This window comes from Maylandia zebra, linkage group LG5, assembly GCF_041146795.1.
Source record: "Maylandia zebra isolate NMK-2024a linkage group LG5, Mzebra_GT3a, whole genome shotgun sequence".
NCBI classification, from domain to species: Eukaryota; Metazoa; Chordata; class Actinopteri; order Cichliformes; family Cichlidae; genus Maylandia; species Maylandia zebra.
Genome location: NC_135171.1, coordinates 12,626,774 through 12,647,081, shown reverse-complemented (window position 1 = coordinate 12,647,081; position 20,308 = coordinate 12,626,774). Strand labels below are relative to the sequence as shown.

The window sequence follows — 20,308 nt, the reverse complement described above, 5'->3', positions numbered from 1 at the left end:
TATTATATGGTGGTTCTATATGGACTGAAAAAATAAGCTCCTAAATTGAAAGTTAATTATCGAGATTAATACGCGTTTTATTACTGAAAAAGAAAAGCTTTGATTTCTGATCTTTAACAACTGAAACTGCTCACTTTATCATCTGACTCAATAAGCTAATAATCAGTATGTGTAGCTAAAACAACAGTGTGAACACAAAAAACCCCACACCACTTTTAAGATGAATAATCGTTTCATTTATATTTGAAAGAAAAACTGTTTACATCCAAAACAAATGCCATCAAACAGGTTTATTAGTAGAGCTGAAACAAAAAAAAGTGACAGTTCATAAACAACCATTTTTGTGGTGTATACTGTAAGGCTGATGTCATTTTATTTCAAATCTGTTGAACATATTAACACATTTATGTCTCAGTGTATCTTTAGCCTTCACATTGTCCATCTCAGATATATGGCTTTTATTTTCTCTACTTAGAAAAGTATGATTAAAAACATCCTTATATACACAAATACATTCATATTTACATATTGCAAATGGTGTGAATCAGTTACATTATTGTTTTCTAAAAAGAAAAATGCTTTGACAAAAAAAGGTACATGTAATAGGACTGTGCAGCCTACATTAATACGTCTTGTACCACAAGCAGTTTAGCTTGCATTCAGTTTTTTGCTTTTCAAATGTAATAAAACAAACTTAGAAACCTTTAGGTGACAAAGAGAATACAAACATATTTAAATGTTTTTGTCTGGTAGGAACACAACCGTGGAAATCTGATGAAATACTGCTCTTCTGTTTTTACAGTGATTAAAGATGTAAAAGTCTTGGAACCGTAATGTCCATAAAACAGAGACTAGGAAACGTTCTTGCTATTTTCTGTGGTTTTATCACTGTCCTTGGACGTATCGTGTTTACTGTCCTTTTTCTCTTCTTTCTTATCTCGGCTTCTGCTTCTTTCCCGACGATCTCTGCCTCTGTCACGGTCCCTCTCCTTTTCTCTCTCTCTCTCCCTCTCTCTGTCCCTATCTCGATCTCTGTCCCTGTCTCTACCCCGATCTTTCCCACGATCCCTGTCACGGTCTCTCTCTCTGCTTCTGGATCGGTCCCGCTTCCTGTCTCTCTCACGCTCTCGTTCTCGCTCTCTGTCACGGTTTCTTCCCCTATCTCGGTCCAAGTCTTTCCTGTCAGATTCCCTAACTCTGTCTCTGTCTCTTTCCCTGTCCCTATCTCGGTCTCGCCTCTTGTCTGAATCTTGATCCCTGTGTCGTTCTCCCTCTGCATCCCTGTGCCTCTCACCCTCCCTCCCTCTGCTGCGGTCTCTTTCTCGGCTACGCTCGTTATCCCGGTCCCTTTCTCTGCCTCTGTCCCACTCTCTTTCTCGGCTCCACCGCTTTCCCTGCCCCTTGTCCCATGAGGGCCTGCCAGCATGAGGGACATCTCTCTCTTTCTCTCTCCGGCGGTCCTCAGACAGATCCCTCGGCCTCTCATCAGGGGCCTGTGAGGAACCATGAATGAGTTCTCTATGTCCTTCAAAGCGGCTGAAGCGATCTCCACTGCGAGGCTCTGAGTCCTCACGGGTGGTGCTGCTCCTCCTCCTCATTTCAGGAGAATGGCGGCGCCAGTGATCGTCCCGGTGTAGGTCTGGCGGACCTAGTGGAGCCTCCGGAGGAGTTGGCAGCAGTGGCCCGCTGTGGCGAACAGGTCTCGCCTCATCAGAGTACCTGTCAAAGCGGTACCGGTCAGAGCCTGCAAAAGGCGGAGGTCTGGTCTCCTGAGATGGAGGACCTCTGTGCTCATCAAAAAATCCTCGGTGTGGTGGTGAAGATGGAGGTCTGGAGCCCCCATACTGGATTTGTGGATTGAAGTGCTCTCCACTGGGAGGCTGACCTCGTCTGTCCTCATACTGGTTATGTGGAGGTCCCCGGTAGCTTGGACCTGGTGGAGGGCCCTGATTGGGATTATTAACAGCATCTTTGTTATACTGTTCTGCAGATCCTCGAGCCTGGTCTACTATTGTTGGTTGAGCCCCATGGTCACCATACTGAGGTGGTGGGGGACCCCTATGCCCTGGAAAGAGATTTGGAAGAGGAAGCCTGTTATCAAAGTGACCAGGTGGCAGAGCGGTGAAAGGCAGAGGAGGACCTCTGTTTCCAGGGAAATTAAAAGGTGGTGGGGGAGGACTAGTGAATCTGGGCGGAGCTAAGCTGTTCTGTCCATCGAAGGTGGGGGGAAGGGGAAGTCCTGGAGGGGGACCTGGTTGTCCAATGTGCTGAGGGGGAATGGAGGGATCAAATATCTGAGGAGGTGGGCCCCTCTGGGTTACTGGAGGGAATGGTGGTAGTGGTGGGCCTCTGGGTGGCATGATATTCTGAGGTGGTGGGCCAGGTGGTGGCTGTTGAGGTGGTGGCTGCGTGCTTGACCACTGGTTTTGATAGGGAGGGTATGAAGATGGTGGTGGGCCATACTGCTGACTGCTGTCACCTTGCATTGGGGGATGACTGTGCACAGGGGGAGGAACATGGATTGGAGGAGGGGGTCCCTGAATAGGAGGGGGGGCTGACATTGGAGGACCTTGCATGGCCTGCATGGGTGGTAGCACAGGCACTGGAGGCGGCCTCATTATTAGATTTTGGCCCTGCATGGAACGGGGAAGGGAGAAGTTGGGTTGTGGAGGAATGTCAGCTGGAGGTTTGTACTCACTGTCGAAGTCTGACCCTGTCATGTGATGCAGCATGTGATGTGACTGAGTGTCAGCTGCTGCTGTGCTCTGAGTGAGTACTGGGATTGTTGAAGTTATTTTGGATGTTTTTGCAGGCTCACTGTAATATCTTGCTGTAGATGTCTCTTGGCTATTCTCCTCATACTCTGAATCCTCAGCTTTTAAAATACTGGCTGCATTTGGCCACATACTGAACTTGTCCATCTTTGTTTCAGACTTAACTGGCTCGCTTTCCTCTTTTTTCTCTTCTTTCTCATCTGTGTAGCTGACTTCCATATCAGGGTCCACCTTTTCGCCTAATAAAGGAATTGAAACCTCTGCCTTGTCCGATTCCATGAAAACTAGCGCCTCACTTTTCACTTCCTCTTGATGCAGTGAGGGGTCTGAATCTTGTGACGAGTCTGCAGGTTCGCCTGTTTTAGGCGACTGCAGCTCTTGCACCTCAGGCTGTGAGGCTGGAGGAACAGGATCGGTCACTGGAGCAGGTGTCTCCTCTTTGTCCTCGGGTTCATCAGACAGTTTTCTGCTGCCTGTAGACTGGCGAGGATCCCTGCTTTGTCTGGGATCTCTCCTCTGATTGATTAAAGGAGCAACAGATGAAGATTTCACAAGCTCCTCAACCTTTTTGCCAAGCTGTAGCAACTGACAATTGGCCAAAAGAGATTTTGCAGGTTGAGTTAAGAGTGTGCTTGCAAGTGTCACTGAGGCAATAGGAGTGCTTGTAGAGGACATTTGCTGTTCTCCTTGTTTCTGCAATGCTTGATCACCAATGTGTTTAAGGCTCTCAAGAATCTTTTGGGGATCGGCTGCAGACTCAGTTGCAGGCTTAGCTTGACCTGGAACTAAAGTTTTAACCTCTTCGAAAATAGAGTCATCCTCTGGGTCATATGCAACATCATCAGCTTCACTTGTTTCCACCTTAGGTTGCTTAGTGACTTCAGGTTTGCTTACCACCTCCATAGGCTTCTTCGGCACATTGTAGGATCTACTGGGGTCATATTCTTCTTCTGGGTCATAAGGTCGGTCATCTTCATCCTCCTCTACTGTTTTTTCTTTAGAAATCTGTGCAAACTTCTGAACTATAGGATCTAACATTGTACCTGTTGGGGCAGCAAATTCCCCACCCTGATCAGACGGTGAGTTGGAAGCTTCAGAGTCATGTTTTTTCTTGCCAAAAAGAGTCTTGAGAATGGTCTCAAGAGGAGTGGCAGCTGCTGCGGATGAAGAAACAGAGTTGGATGAAGAAACGGAGTCCTTGTCAGTGGTAGCGGATGTGGATGGAGCCTTGATGGAAGATAACAGGGACAGAACAGAGGTGGTGGAAGCCTCGGAGGAGCTAGATGGAGGTGATCCTGGAGGAGTTGTGCTGAAGGGGATTTCAAGACTTTGCCGTGTGTTCTTTTCTGCTTTGACTGCAGGAGGTGGCTTTGGAAGGCTGGTTTCCTCTGCATCTTTGGTTTGAGTCTTGGACCGTTTCTCTTCACTTTCTAACGGAGCACCAGGACGTTTTCTATCCTTCTGGCAGATCAGCAGGCCAAGGAGCAGGTTGGGACGAGCTGGTTCAAGACCTGTGAAATAAAAAGACCAAAAAATAAGCTGAACGTGCAAAGCTAAAGAAATGTTTTCATGGTCCAAACTGAAACAAAATGTACTGTACTTGGTTTTAAAAGACATAAAACCAAAATTCATAGAAGACTAATTGTTAAATTTGCTGATATCTGTCAGTTGTGATATGTGCTGATGATGAATTTCCAGATAATCTACTGACAGTGGCAAAAACAAAAAAACAAAACCCAATAAAACTGTGTGAATATAATAACTTTGATGCTTTGTTATCATCAGTACCCTACAGTCAGGGCCAATGATTTCCACACTGACATTTCATTTCACTCCTTTAATATAAAAAGAATCATCAACAGCTAATAGTTGCAAAATATGCAGAAAAAAATAGCCCTGAGATTCCCAAATGGACAGCTGACTTTATGTTGCCGTAACTTCTCAGCTGTTGTTTAAGACTAAATGCAATAAAAACAGTGACTTTGTTTCAGTGGTGCAGCATGTGAAAGAATGAGCAAAACCTATTTGTAATGTGACTGAAAACATAGCTCATAGAAGTGTACTGGTAACATCTATCCAATATTGTTTTCACTGATCCAGCTCAGAAGAAACAACAAGCTGAGACTAACATGACAACCTGCGATGCAAACTTTCTTTATTAAGTCAAATACACAGAAGAGACACAGTAACTGTTACATGCAGAGATATTTACAGGGTATCAACAAGGAGCGTGAGCACCCTCTACAGTACAAACCCATCAATTAAACCAACTCTCTTTTCCAACCTCAGGAAAAAATGGATTTAACATACTCCAAACACACAAGGAATAGAAAGAAAGTTTTACCATAAAAACAATAATATTTACAAATTTACACACAAATACCCACAAAGATGTATACATCTATCTCTTTACATGCTTACCTGGCCCGTCAAATGGCAACAGTTTGGAGGGTAATGGGTCCTTTGAGCCCAGGGGGATGAGATAGAGGTCTTTGATGCGGCGGTTGTTGTTAGCTACCACACCAAATCTTTTTCTGCTGCTAAAGTAAGAGAAAAGAGAGACGTATGCCACCTCTTCCTCCTCTGTGGCTGGATGGAAACGGATCAGGCACAGCTCCTGTGATTTGAAAAAGAAAACAGTACAGTTTCATGCAAGGCTTTAAAGTTAAAACAGCCTTTTAACAAGTTAGTTTTTGTACTAACAAACCTTGGAGAGGGAGGTTTTTAGTTTCCCAACATAGTCCCAAACTGTGGTTGGAGAAATCCGACCTCCAACATGAATGGTGTCTGGCAAATCCTGCACAACAACAACAAAACCAGTTATTTTTTTGGCCTGTATGTATGTCAAACAGTTTGAAATTCAAAGATTACAGGGTCTGATATTAAAGTGGACCTATTATACTCCTTTACAACCAGATATTTTTTATTCTTGGACTATCCTTTTTCATTTTAGGGCCTTTTTGCATTCTACTTTCTTCTAACTGAAGACCAAAATGTTTAAATAAGAAAAAGCATAAGGCATTTACAAAGAAAACTAATACCATAAATGTCATTTCTATGAATCATTAATGATAACGAAAATATTCTTGCTTTAGAAAATGTACCTCTTTCAGGTGTTCAAATGATCCCGAGACCAGGTAAGCCTTGGTTACAAACTTTGCTACTGACTGCATGTTGATAAATCCTTTCCAAATCTTCTCTTGACCATGGAGAAATATTGCAGTTTCCCCCTCAGGAGGCGGCTCAGATCCACTGTAAAAACAAAAGCATCTTCCTTTTAGACAGGCTACATGCAGTCTCTTACTATAACATACTACACAAAACAGTATCTCAAAGCATCTCATCAACAACAAAGTCCCTCAGTATCACCAGCACTACAGCTGCTGTTACTTTACTCTGGTATACTTTTAGCTAAAACGTAAAATATCTGTGCAAAATACTAAAGCTTATTAAAAAGAGAGCTCTCTGGTATTTTTAAGAACTTTGGTGAGATGTAGCACCTTGTTTTTGACAGTTTGGGCGCAGCAACTGAAGGTGGCGGTGCAGGGGGCATCGGTAGTGGTGCCTTAGGTAAAACCTCCAATGGAGCAGTAACAGGAGCTGGGAGTGGGTCTGCTGCATTGCTGGCAGGCTTTTCTGGGGCCATGTAAGTGACGCTCACCCCGGTGCTGTGCCTGGCCATGCGAGGGTCCCTGCGGGTGATACTGACAGAGGAGATGGGTACAGGGGCCTGTGCTACAGGTGCCATCGTGGTGATATCCTCCTGATAGAGCTGTGGCTGTGATTCTGGAACTGCTGGCTCTACGGTGGACTGGTAGGATGAAGAGGCCGGGTGTTGGTACAATGAAGGATCTTGGTAGGTGGCCATGCCGGCCTGTGGCTGGCTGACAGGTGAGACATCCCCTGATCTGGATGAGAATGACTCTTGTCTAGGTGGCTTTGTTTCAGGCTTCTTGGTGAGTCTGGCTTTTTTAGCAGCAGGCTCATCTTCTGTCTTTTGGCCTACAAGGCAAGATTATTACAAAAATAAAGAAATAAATCATCCATATAATAATCAATTCTGCTGAAAAATGATAGCACTTCTTCTTAGCCTCTTATTTACCTGTACATATTTTGCAGTTGAGGTCAAACAGATGGGCCCTGTGTTCAGAAGTAGTGTCTTTGAGCATGCTACTAAAAATGTCTGGCATGCTGCTGCCACTGTTCCCCTCAGCAGCAGATGCCTGAGCTGAAGCTGAAGGGGTGGAACCAGATTCCTCCTGATCCTGAGGATATACCAAAGAAGATCAGTCAAACTTCAGATGAACTGGAATCGCAGGCACTCATGTAACAACTACAATTCTCAGTGGTTCACACACCCATGCATTTTGTGAGAGGCAGATAAAGCTTAGGAAAGAAACTGACAGGACAAGAGGCGATAACTTGTAAGCTGGTGAACATTCTTTGATAGTTTGCACTGTGTGCCAAGAACCTCATGCATGAAAAAAAGAGGGTGAGAGCAGCAGCTTGCCACCACTTACTGTAGAAGAAGCCATGCGAGAAGATGAAGTGGTGGCAGAGATACATACATCTGCATCAGATGTTGGTGGAGCATCCTCCACATCGGCGCTATGGGAGCCACCATCATGCCTGTTGCCTGGTTTGGACTGCCCTGAATGGGCTTTTGCACTAGGAGACTGAGGCTAAAGAAAAGGAAAAGGGGAAAAAAACTTTACAATGGTGTAAATTTATGCAGACAGGTTTTTCAAAACTGCAAATCCTAACAGGAAAATTTATGAGTCTTAAGCTGCCCTACACCTGATGTTTGAATTAAAAGGCAGTGCCATTTACCTCAGGAGCCTCAGGCTTCCTCCACTCAGATATCTCCTTTGAAAGCAGCTCTTCAGCACTTAGTCTGACCAGTCTAAAGGGACTGACCTCACCTCCCACCACTCGGTAGAACAAGCCCTGAGACAAACATGCCATACAGCGCAAACATGAGAATATGTTTTTCAAGCTATAATTGGTGTCCTTCCATTCACAGCTGCATAAACACAAGATATGTACTTTACTGAAAACAGCATGCACGTTAATGTTGACTCACTTTGTTTTTAGGGTCCTTCAGATTGAACATGAGGGACCTGTATTTGTTTTTGTATTTGCTGTCGGTGCTAAGACAGAGGTTAAACATCTCCTTTTCAATAGCAAATGCCAGTCGCCCCACCTCGCTCTCTGTCATTTTCAGATCATCACTGTCGCACACCCTGGTGGAAATGAACAAAAGAATGTATGTTTAAATCTGCAGACCTCGGGTAATGTTTTTGGAACCAAAAGAAGAAAGAATTTGGAAAAAAAAAAAAAAATCAAACTGGGACTTGCAGGTCACTCACCTTTTATAAAGGATGTCTGTCAAAGACCGCCGGATGTTCTGTCTCATCTGGTTGTTAGGTGGAAGCGGCATAGGGGAAACAGGTGGTGCTGAAACAGGTGGTGCTGAAACAGCTGAATGTGTAGGTCTGGAGGATGAAGAGTGGCTGGAGGGAGAGGAGGAAACGGGAGATGATGGGACTCTAGGGGATGAGGACGACTGTCTGTGGGGACTAGTGTCCTTTTGCTGAGGTTGCTTCTTGGGAATGGTGAAGTTAGACTTGGTGACTCTCAGTGCTCCTGTGACGTGGATCGGGCCTGAAGGAAAGGGAGATGGGGAGTGGACGGGTGGCTGGCCGGCCTTTTTGGACTTTGTTGCAGTTTTAGCTGGGGGTGTTACAGGCTTCTTGGATCCCTTTGAACTGGCAGCTTGAACTGGAGGTTTCTTTCCCTTTGGGGAAACCTTGGTTGGTTTTGTTGCTGTGGACTTCTTGTTTCCTTTTCCAGCTGCCGCAGATGCTGAAGAGGATTTCTCAGGAGCTGGGGCTGGTTCCTTTTCCTTATGGTCCTTCTCACTGTGCTTCTCTTCTTTAGTTGGGGCTGGAAAACAAGAACAAGATCCAATATTTTAAAATATGTGATAATGTTCAGTTGTAATGTGCAATGTGGCAACATATTTTGCTAAATTACAGGCAGTCAATTGCACAAATCAGACTATATTGCTAAGTCGAAGTTAAGCAGTTTTAAAATGTATTTCAAATAAACTGAATCCCCCAAAAAACTAGTAAAAATGCAAATCATATTAGAGAGAGAGAGAGAGAGAGAGAGAGAGAGAGAGAGAGAGAGAGAGAGAGAGAGAGAGAGAGAGAACACTGTCAAAAAAACAAAGTTGACAACAGAGCAGATGAAGTCCCTTTTTATTTTGTAGTAGTGACAGCACAGTAGTGGGGGCGATACCTTCTTCCCAACTATTATAGAAATATGCAAGTGATGATCCTCAACGACAAAATTAGTATTGTTCTCCAATCATTTTGATATATTCACATAGAAGATGAGCAGGTTCAAGTACTATAAATCATGTGCCAGCCAAGCAGAATGAACTAAATAGCATTAAATCTAAAAAGATCTACAACTACCAGCTCCAAGCAACCACAACCAGGTATCCACTGGTTATAACCATGTGCCATAGGTGTCACACACCCTAAATATCAAAATGTAATTTAGTCTAACCATAACACTGTAAATATAATTAGTTAATATGACAAGATCACCTATATGCACCATCAAGTTGATAGTTGAACTCTGACCCCAGAAACACCAAAGCCAAATTCTTCTCCTCTTTCAAATTGTGGAGACAGTAGTAATCCATTTGATCAAAAGCTTCAGTCGCAATAAATATCACATAGAATATTTCCTAATTTGATATGGGGGGCGGGGGGGGGGCAACCAGTAAGCCAATAGATCTGCTACCTGGTAAACACTTTCAAACTGTCATGTGCAGATGTTTGTCCTTCCGTCATCTCAAACGTGCGGCAGAACTGCATTAGCTTTGAGCTAACTTGACATACTATACAGCCACCAAATGTTTACACTATGCCTTTGTGCAATGATACAATATATACAACCAGAGCAACTAAAATCAGCTCTTTTCTATAGATCATAAGTTGTCAAACAAGCCAAAATCATCATTCAGCAAAAGGGATATGGATGATCAAATCACTGAGCTCTAACTTCCCCCTGTTGAAGAACCATCAGTGGCTATATGGCCTTCTTGAACATTAGGAATGCATTTATACCCAATTACTCTTTGCTGTCCCATCAGGTAAAATCCTCACTATTTCTCCAGGCTTTTTGTAGAGGCAGCCAGACAGAAAATGAAACTGTCCACATTTCATATTGTTCCCTCATTACATTTAAAATCAGGTGCAAAAAATATGTTTAAAAAAAATCAAGATGGCACTTCTTTTAGCCCTTTGTGCTCAGCCCAGGTCTTCAGATTTCATCTTCAGGTGTAGCATTCCTGAACTTCACTGCATCTCCACAGGTGCTCCAGTCTGATAGAGGTTCTGTCATATCCAGCTGTTCACCATCTGAGAGGCTCTCAAGCTTCAAAGTCTTCATAGTGTGTGTAGACTTAAACAGTTGCACATGTCTAATTAAGCTTAACTGGTCAGGATATCCTACGGCAAGCCAACAACGCTCACATAATCAATCGAGGCATCCAAAAATCAGTTTAACACCTTTTATTTTAAAACCAGTTTCCCACGAGCAGTGATGAATCATATTCAACATGCATGAAAAACTTTGAAAAAAATAGCCCATTACTCATAAAATGAAGGGCAAAAAACACAAGGTTGGATTTTTAATCAGCTCAATATGACCCAACTTCATAGGCTGACATTATCACAGGGGACAGCTCAGACACCTACCTGCTGGAGGATGGGAGGGAAGGGCCTTATTTGAGACCAACAGCTGAGGAGATGAACCCAGGATGTGAAGAGACATGTACGGTCAAACCAACCAGGTAATTTGAAAACACACACACGTCATATCAATCAATCACTAAGATATTGCCCTCCTTTTTGTTTCTACCACACTGGCCTTTATAATCTCTTAGGTTGCAGGCACATATGTGGGAAACCTATAAAAGGGGTACTCCAACAAACCAGTGCTGCATTTCCAAAAGACCAGGGACTCCCGGGAGGCATTCCTGAAACTAAGGGATTAAAATCAATGCAGCAGAGGCATTGCTCTGAAAAAAAAAAAATTTTCTCATAACACATCGGCCTCAATGTAAATGTCTGCAACTTCCAAAATGATGATTTTGATTTACAGCACAGGCTTTCTGTAAGAAATTAAAAGGCTCCAATTCAAAGCCAAGATAAGAGCGATGCAAGTTGTTTCATGCTTCAGAAAGCTCCTCTAGAGCCAAGGAACACATTGTCCAACTTAATTAAGTAATCTTAAAAGAGTGCAACCAATGGAGTGAAGGACCCCTTTCCAAATAACTATCTGCTGGATCAGAAATACTTACCAAAATCACACGGGACACTTACCTGTTCACAGCTGCCAAGTTTTCATTAGACAACAAAATCCTTACATTAAACATCACAAAACCTTGTAAATGATAAAGTAGTCTGCTATACAGATGAGTTCATGTTCTTTCCCAAACGTTTGGACCAGTTTTAAAGGATGTTAGCATGACAGGAGCACATTTATAATGGAAGAGCAACAGTATGGTTTCAACAACAGATCAAGACCTTCAAAGAGATACATACACTTTTTGTTTAACACTGTTGGTGATATGGGTGTAGTCTTTTCTGGTGTTACTGCAATGTAATTATGGTCGCTGGACCAGGATGCAGTGGCTGGCGGAGGTGGGTGTTCCTCAGCATGCTCATCTTCGTCGTCATCATCATCTGGATCAGGACTGTGGTCTTCGCTATCCGACTCCTCCTGGGTCTTCTTCTGCACCTTCTTCCCACCGGCACCGGTCCCCTGAATAGACGAGAAGAAACACATTCAGACGTTTTAGCCACTCAGATTGATTTAAAGTGACAGTTCAGCCCAAAACCAAATTCAAATCTTTTTATCCAGGCCTACAGTACATTTTTATTCATATTGCCTATACTCATGAATCAAATGACTATGCAAAGAAAACATCCACCTACCCACTGTGATCTGTGCAGCTTTTAAACACCTATGGCAGCCCTCCTTAGCTGAGCTGTAGGGACTGCTAGCTACAAGTTTTATTTGTTTATAGAGTAGAAAGAAAATAGTTTCAAATGAACCTGCTCAGATCAAGGTTTGTGGATTTATTTATTTTGTAGTTTTAAAGACACTCAAGCTGAGTTTTAAAAAATGCATTTATAGGCACTCTGAGCACAATAAGGCAAGTACCATCTCGCTCCACTCTAATAAAGAACATTTCCCCGGCCAAAATCTCTAACTGGTCAACTGATACCATCAAAATCAAGATGGAAAAAACAGCACAACGGGGCAGGAAACACACATCACTTTTATTTAGGAGGTGGTGAACTGTTCCTTTAACAACAAATGAAGATGTTTAAAACGTGTTTACTTGTGTTGTTTTAAGAACAGATTTTTCTCTCTCCAAACAAAACAGGTAAACAAAATCAATAGCCTTTTCAGTCTACTCTCCTCTTTAAGCATACAAATAGTGTGCAGTTAATAATTTAAAACATATTAATGACATTTCTGTGTACTCCAATGCTGGAGCTGGAGGTCTCTTACACTGCTTTGCATGTATCCAAGTCTAAACCTGGACACATTTCTATGATTATTGTACTGTGTACTGAACTTCTTTTTTTGAAATTGAAAATTATCTAAATCCGGAACATTAACATTAGTGTTTGGGCCTAGCATACCAAAATTGTCAGGCTTCCTGTATATGCTCTCCAGTTTAAATTATGACCATGGATTTAAACTTCACAAAACCAAGTAAATGATTACATAATCTGCTATACAGGTGAGTTCATGGTCTTTCCTAAACCTCTGGACCAGTTTTAAAAGACGTTAGCAGGACAAGACCTACATTTATAAAGACACCCAATGTCTGAAGGAGTTGTTAAACTCAGGGATTGAGTTAAGCCACTTTAGTGTGCATCACTGCTCACTTCCTCTCCAAGCTGCTGAAGCTTTAATACGAAAGTCCTTTTGAGTTCCTGGAGAAGGCCTTTCTCCCCCAGTTTTTTTTCCCCACAAGACAAAGTTTGCAAACAATCACTTCAGAAGCAACATATGTGAGACTACTGACTGCTTTTCTTGTCAATGAGAAAAAAATACATTAATACTGAGCTAAAACACACGTAGCAAATGTAACCACAAATTTTAATCTATACACAAAAAAAAAAAAAAAAAAAAAAAAAAAAAAGAGCACAAACAAGAATATAGACCATTTATAAGACAAACGAGTCTGCACTTTTTAAGTCTTTAGATTTTGCCCAATATATTAAAAATGTAACCTGTGATAGTGTATACAAACTACAGCCATGACTGTCAGTGCTTCATCATTGTTCCTGCATAAAGTCACCCCATATTCACCAGGGCGAGGGAACATCAGTAGTCTTTATGAACTGAAAATTATAATGGATCATTTATATTGGCTTGTAAAGTTAATACATGCTGGTTGTCTTAAAAACCCTAATCTGTATGCAGCACATTTCTTTGTGTCATGACACAGTAGAATGCTGAGGAATTATTCTCTTTGAGAACTCAAAGAGTGTTCAAAGATCAGATAGCATCATCTATCTGACAATGGATTAACTGTCTGTGTTGATCCATTTTCTGCAAATTACACTATTACAAATACATCCATTTTATGCCCCGATTGGCCAGTAGTATGCATGTTTCTGCCACTTCACATGAAATAAATGCACGTTTCATACTGGAAAAAGCCTTTTAAGACTAGGTTTGTGTGCCGACCCAATAAGTTTGCTTATTTAGGCCAGCACTTAAACAACAAATTATGCTGAAATCAGAGTTTAGCAGTTCCCATTTGTTTAAATGTTAGAATTAAGAGTAGACCATTCAATTATATTTATGCCTTGTGTACTGACACTGACATGCAGAGTGTAATCAAAAACAAGGAAACTTGATATTGCCAAGACAAATGATGAAACTAAATTGGTGAATTTTTCTTCCCAAACAAGACAGTAATGACATCTGACTATATTAACTTCAGCAAACAATGCTGATATAATATCTCAAATGTGTCAAGACATGATGAAAACTCAATGAATGACTATGAAATATAAGGAGTGATTCAGTTTAGATAGTTCAGTCTGTGAAACAACAGACTCAAGTGTTGGTGACTACCTAATAACTTTTTAATTGTCAAAGGGAATTAACATTCCTGCTTTAAAACCAGGCAAACGTCATCATTTTAGGCCATCCAAGTTACCTTTAGTGTGGACTTTTTCTGAGCCTTGGCCTTATCCTTTTGCTTGGGCTCTTTGACATCAGTGATGGACTTCATGGCAGCAGCAGCATGTCTCAGGATACAGTCGTTTCCACAGTACACAGAATCAGGTTGGGCATCATTTTCACAGCCAGGTCCAATACATCTCGAGAGGGAAGACTCCTCATCAGCCTTTCGCTCAGCCTTGTCCTCGGGAACCGCCAATGTTGGGGTCGTTTTCACCTCCACGTGTGATGCGACTTTCTGTACTGTGTCTGGTGGGGCTTTGACTTCTGGTGTGCCTTCTGTTGCCTTCTTCTCAACAGGTGGTGTGGCCTTCTCTGCCTTTGGTTCAGCTGGTTGCTGTACTGCCTGCTTCAAGCCAGTACAAAATAAAATTAACAGCTACTGATATTCTGCATTTCGCTGTACGATTGTCAGTTCAAACAATTTAAGAATCATCTTATTAATTGTGATCATAATAGCATTTAAAGAATTTTGAGCTTCAAGCTGCTTTAGGTAGGCTTCTTTTTGCCATGCTTTCAATTTTTATCTGTAAACTTACATGTGAAAAACACCTACATCTCTCAGCAGAAAACTGGGCAGAGAGCCCTACCTGCCACCAATTATTACAACCTAACTGACATTCTTGAAAATAATGATTACTGTGCTCATTTTCAGCTACATAATTAAGCTATATATATTTGATTCCTGAGCTCTATTAGGATTTAGTGCAGCTTTGTGTGATTTATATATTAACATTTAAAATTTATCCTAAATTGACACTTGGTGCAGCCCTCCCCCTTCTAGCTGGCTGGAATTTGTAAATGGAAGGTCTGAAAAGGGCAGGCCTGCAACTAAACCACAATGGACCCTGAGAATATGCCCTCTTTATGACATCAGACAGATCCAACAGTAGAAAAAACACACACAGAGCATTTACAGCAGTCTGAAGCTTGAACTTTTAGCACACAGATATTACATCTACATATACTGGCCTTATTATTTTAAAAATCACAGCATGCACCATGGTAGTATATGACAAAAAAATAAAAAGCACATAATTTTCCCTTTAAAAAAACCCAACATTTATGCACTCAAAAAGCAGTAGTAATGTAACTGGTATATGGCATCAAATGAGAAATTAAGTCATTAAGCATGGCATCAAATTAAGGACCGCACTTAAAACCCACTGTTAAATATTTAATAATAAGATGTGCAAAAAATAATTTGGAGGCTAAAACATTTTTTACGTTCATATCAGCTGCAAAGACCTACCGGCTGAAAGATTTTTATCTTCTTTTTTCCCGTTGGATTAGTAGCCTTCTCTATCCTTCCTTTGATACCCAGGTCCTCTGTTGCTTTCTCATCAGTACCAGTAGTTTGTGCAGATGAAGCTGCTGCTCGAACAGCTGACGGACTGGAGTCCCCTCCGGCATTATTACCTTTAACAGCACTTGTAGACGAGGTAACAGGAGGAGTGGAAGCATTGGTCGGCGAAGCAAAATCAGTTTTGGGCTTCCCAATTTCCATATTTGTAGAAAGAATAGAAGTTGCAGGCCTGACCACCTGGTTTTTCTTAGCGGTGCAGTTTGGGCAGATGTAGTCTTCCCCATTTCTCTCCATCAGCCGTCCACGGGCCTCAGTGATTCCCACACAGTCCCCATGAAACCACTCTTCACAGCGGTCACAGCAGATCATAAACCTGGTGAGCAGTGAATATCAAGACATTCTCAAATAATAGTAATTAAAACATTTTTTTACTTGTGTATGAAATGATTCCTACAAAAGGCAACTAAGAGACAGTAGAGAGAAACAAAAACAAGTTTATGCACTACAGGATAAAGAGAGGCCAAAACAAACCTTTTGTTATGTTTTTGACGACAGATGCAGTAAAGTGCATTGGGGTCATAGCCTCCATCATCAGACTCCACTGAAGATGACGATGTGGATAAGTCATTCTCATCCTCATCATCTTCATCATCTTCTTCTTCTTCTTCTTCTTCCTCCTCCTCCCCCTCTTCCTCCTCCTCCTGTGTCTGGGGTTTCCGTGTTTTTACACCACTCTGGGTAGCTTTAGGCTTTGCTTCCTTCTTTACAAGAGCATTGTTCTTGTTGTCAGAAGCTTTAACAGGTGTAATGTTCTGATTAGCTGCCTTCTTTTTATTGACATATGTCCGTATTGGTCCACGTTTTCCCTGCACTGCTGCAGCCTTGTCTGCCTCATCCTCGCCAGTCTTCTCAAGTTCATCATTTTTATCGTCATTCTTCTCCTCAGCAAACTCCTTCTTCTCAGAGTCCTCCTCTGGCTGAGTCTGTGCTGCACTGACACTCCCTACAGCTTCAGAAGTGAGATCACTCTTTTCTTCTTTTTTCTCCTCACTGTCATCCTGTGTATTCTTGACAGCATCTTTACTGTCTTCTTCATTCTCAGAGCTTCCCTCATCTTTCACCGTCGCTCCACCACCTCGGGTCTGCCTGCCACTACCTCGACCTTTCTTTTGAGTCTGCTTCCTTGCACCACTCCTTGTCCTTCTCTCAGGAGTCTCTGCTTTTTCCTCAACGGCCTTGGAATCAGCATTACCATCAAAGCTGGCCTCTGAGGCCGTCTCTGCATCAGTTGGGGTTTGTGAAGGAGGATCTCCACTTTCCACACTGGGAGGTGCGCTCTTTCTTGACGCTCTTTTGGCATTCAAGAGGAATTCCTCTAGTTTGTCAGTACGTTTAGGCTGTCGGCCACTACGGCGCACAGGACAGCGGGTTTCAGGGCTGTCGGTTACCGCTTCCACTGGCATCTCTCTCTTTGCAATGGTGGACCGACGGAAACCCCAAGTCTTCTTTAGCTCACTCTTGGCCTTTGAAGATTTATCTTGCTCCCCTACCAACTGTTTTGGCACATTCTCACTTTCAAGGTGAAACTGTTCCTCCTTCTCACTCCGTCCTTCTCCAACGCCTGTGAACAACCATTATTGATATCAAATCAGCATAACATTGGAAGAAAGGGAGAATGTTTTGCAAGCATGCATATGTAAGGCAAAACAAACCAAAACACAAAAATTACTGCTCAATTCTTATATCGCCCATACTTACCGTATGTCTAACCACATTTAAAATAAAAGTCCCTGACACCATAATTGTACCCACTTTTACTTTTTAAGACAAGGCATTGTGAAGGGGGGAAAAAAAAAGCTCATTCAAGATACCTTGAGAGCAGCTATCCATGCGGTCCCAGCTCTGCTCTGGCTCAGGGGCTAGAGAGAGCTCAGGGCTCACATTCCCATCCATAGATGATGGAGTCACTATTTTCAAAATTAACGTCTACAGTTCAGAGAAAAGAACAAGAGACCGACTATGAGTCACTCTTTTCACTTTACAAAATGAAAATTACTGAGGGGTGCCAGCTTTAAGGTAGCACTAAGAATGCTTAATAACGTCATCATTCTTAGACATACTCGTTATATTCTTTTGTACTTACACTCGCAAATAATAATACTAAAAAAATATTTTTCCTTCTTTTTTTTCTTTTTTTTAAGTGCAGCTCTTCAGAGGGTATGTTATGACACTAATGCTATCATGCATAGGGAACCCTGTGGGTGTAGAGCACCATGTACAGCACCCATGGAAATGGGCGCGATAGCACAAACATCTTAATATCATTTAGGCAAACAGGATAAAGAGAATCATTCTACAGAGTCTGTGCTTTGCGATCTTTCCAGTACTGTTATGCCATATTTAATACAGACAAAAATCACAAACCCTTTTTTAAAGGGCAAAACCACAAAATACTACAAAAAATAAATAAAAATCAGTAACCATCCCGCTGTTTAAAGGCAGTGATGCACATCCTCTAAAACTCTAATGTTGCCATGGTTGAAATAACCTTTTTTTTTTTTTAAACCGTAACCACATACTTTACTTTTAAATACACTTTAACTAAAGGTTAATAAATTATGACTTTAAGAATATGACAACACTTTATAATCTTAGACTTAACACTCATAATTAACTATAGCTATTCACAAGCCTAGACAAAGTTCCTGGTGGTCTGATAAAATTCCAGTTTTGTTTTTCTGTTCTTCTTGGCAGTTTGAGTTACAAGAATTAAGATGATGTTTCCTTTATATTCTCTAAAGCCAGAACTGCTGTTCTAATTTAAGGAAAAATAATGACAGGGAAAACCAATATCCATACCTGCAGTTCAGCAGATGTCTAACAAAGCAGTTCTTCAAACAAAAAAGCTTCCATAAATCCCAAATCATCAGAATTGGTATGAGGTTAGAGAACCTGAAAGACACAAGGAAGCACAAGTTAGGACACATTTATTTCAGGCTTCACAGAAAACAGACATGCAGCACAATGGTATGATGACAAAAATAACAAATTATAATTTTTAAATTATATTTTTATATTTTTAAAAAGTGACTGCTGCATTTTAAGAGCATGGGCAAATGGATGAAATAATCTAATCTGAAAGCATAAGTAGGCCAACCCATCACTTTACAAATACGCAAGTTCAAGTTTGCCATTTTCAGACAAGTTAGACCAAGTCAGAAACCTTTGGCAATTGTGTAAAGCCTTCTAGCATGAATATTCTTACGCAATGGACGCCTGAGTTTCCTGAAATTAGCGTTTTTATAAAGCCTTGCATACTGCACCGCCATCGATGGATTGGAGGGGGGTATCCACCCAAAGACTGCGAGTGTGACTGAACGGGATTTTGTCCAATGGTATGTCTGTGGTCACGACAACTCGCCACGTGAATGGGAGGACCGCTATAACAGAGGAAGGTGGGAGGGGCCATGACGAAAATAAAATTTCATATTATATAATATTGTGTATATACTTATACAGAAAAAAACAACTTTAACACATTTGCTAAAGGTTTACATCAGGATGCTGCCTGACGGCAGTCATCGGAAGAGACATACTCGTGTCCAGTACTTGCTGCGCGACATTTAAAAGGTAGACTGCACACGGCCTTAGGACGCATGATATAATCTAATTTCTTCATTGCAATACGGCATACCACACTGTCACATGATACTATTTAAAAACAGAACAAAAAAACCCAATGTGCAGACAATCAAGCTAGCAAAACGATATTGGAAAATCCGCATACTATAAGAGCAGACCCGTTCTTCACTCCTACATCTCCAGTGACGGCCGCAAAACATTCAACATTCCGCCAACCGCTTAGCTATTTACCATTAGCTCATGTAAACTACAAACGGGGTGCCACAAGCGGCGAAGAAATATTCAGTGGGAAACGGTACGCAACCCTTTCTATAACACTGAAACTACATTTGTATTATTAGGTTATTCTAGTCGTTTTTGTTTTGTTTCACAATGCGAAACTGCGTGTTGCAAAACGTGCACTTGTAGCCAGTAAGCTTAGCTAGCGCTGTTGGCCACAGCGAGCGTGGGTAAGCTAGCGGCAAATTCAACTTAAAATCATTAGCATTTAGGTAACCGTTAAAAAGCCAACATATAGTACAAACAAACTACGTGGGACAAGTATTTTGTAGCAAACTCAAATTTTAACCAATGTATACAACTGAAGTCGAATTTAAAAGCGTAACTGTACTCAAGCTATCGTCAAGCGAATCGTGTTCAACGTCCTCGCATCCGATACCTTCGCCCTAGACATGTTTGGTAGCAACAAAACACAAAAGCACGAACACACTCCAAAAATAAATATAACGGAACTAAAATAAATTAAGTTGCTGTATTTTACCCACCCATGCGTTATAAATACGGATAATGTCCCCTCGCTCTTTCGTGGGTCAGTCCTCCATTTTCCATTCCCTTTGGAGCTAACTGACTGCAGCAGATGGCTGACGGTTTACACAAAACGCTTTGTGTCTACAGCGCCCCCATTGGCCAGGAGGGAAACTAAGTAGAAGCAGAGGTCGACGTTCCGTCAATACGTAATCACTTTCAAACGGCGGGAAAGGGTGTAATTGTTTTGGGGTTGTTGTTTTTTTTTTAACAAAATGTGATTTGTCCTAAACTTAGTGGATTTAAATAAGTCTAATTCAGCTATTTACTTGATATTTGTCCCAACATGTGAATGTTTGCCAAATGAGCTCTTATTATTATGAGCTGATATTTAAAATTTACTTCAGTCACAACTCTTTCTATGTTACTTTTTTACTTTACTGTTTTTGTCACAATTTACACAGAAATGTACAATTCCGACCTCTCAAAAATCTGTTTTTGATAGGCCCATAAACGTCTACTTGGGGGCATTTGATGCAGATTATGGAAA

General features: G+C 41.7%; 1 protein-coding gene across 4 annotated transcripts; it reads right to left on the bottom strand.

Annotated features, from left to right (window-relative positions):
* Positions 1-213: 213 nt before the first annotated feature.
* Positions 214-19,935, bottom strand: dido1 (death inducer-obliterator 1). 4 transcript variants are annotated; one of them, XM_004571867.5, is made up of 17 exons: positions 19,779-19,935; positions 18,232-18,324; positions 17,244-17,358; positions 15,904-16,993; positions 15,319-15,745; positions 14,044-14,415; positions 11,399-11,618; positions 8,144-8,720; positions 7,858-8,017; positions 7,605-7,721; positions 7,295-7,456; positions 6,877-7,039; positions 6,275-6,776; positions 5,879-6,026; positions 5,482-5,571; positions 5,196-5,391; positions 214-4,285 (listed from the first exon to the last, which is right to left on the bottom strand). In XM_004571867.5, the coding sequence occupies exons 3-17, from the start codon at positions 17,323-17,325 to the stop codon at positions 852-854; spliced, it is 7,740 nt and encodes a 2,579-aa protein (XP_004571924.3). In that variant the 5' UTR covers positions 17,326-17,358; positions 18,232-18,324; positions 19,779-19,935; the 3' UTR covers positions 214-851. The 4 variants fall into 4 exon arrangements, with proteins under 4 accessions (XP_004571924.3, XP_004571928.3, XP_004571927.3 ...); XM_004571871.5 differs by having other exon boundaries at positions 7,343-7,456; XM_004571870.5 differs by having other exon boundaries at positions 14,044-14,412.
* Between the last annotated feature and the right edge of the window lie 373 nt (positions 19,936-20,308).

Bases quoted from the DNA above. Each gene is read 5' to 3' on its own strand.
- dido1 (XM_004571867.5), bottom strand. From the start codon at position 17,325: ATGGATGGGAATGTGAGCCCTGAGCTCTCTCTAGCCCCTGAGCCAGAG. The intron at 15,746-15,903 runs GTTTGTTTTGGC...ACTGCTCACCAG, and splicing joins CGTCAAAAACATAACAAAAG to GTTTATGATCTGCTGTGACC. The intron at 5,572-5,878 runs GTACATTTTCTA...GTTGTTGTGCAG, and splicing joins CATTTGAACACCTGAAAGAG to GATTTGCCAGACACCATTCA.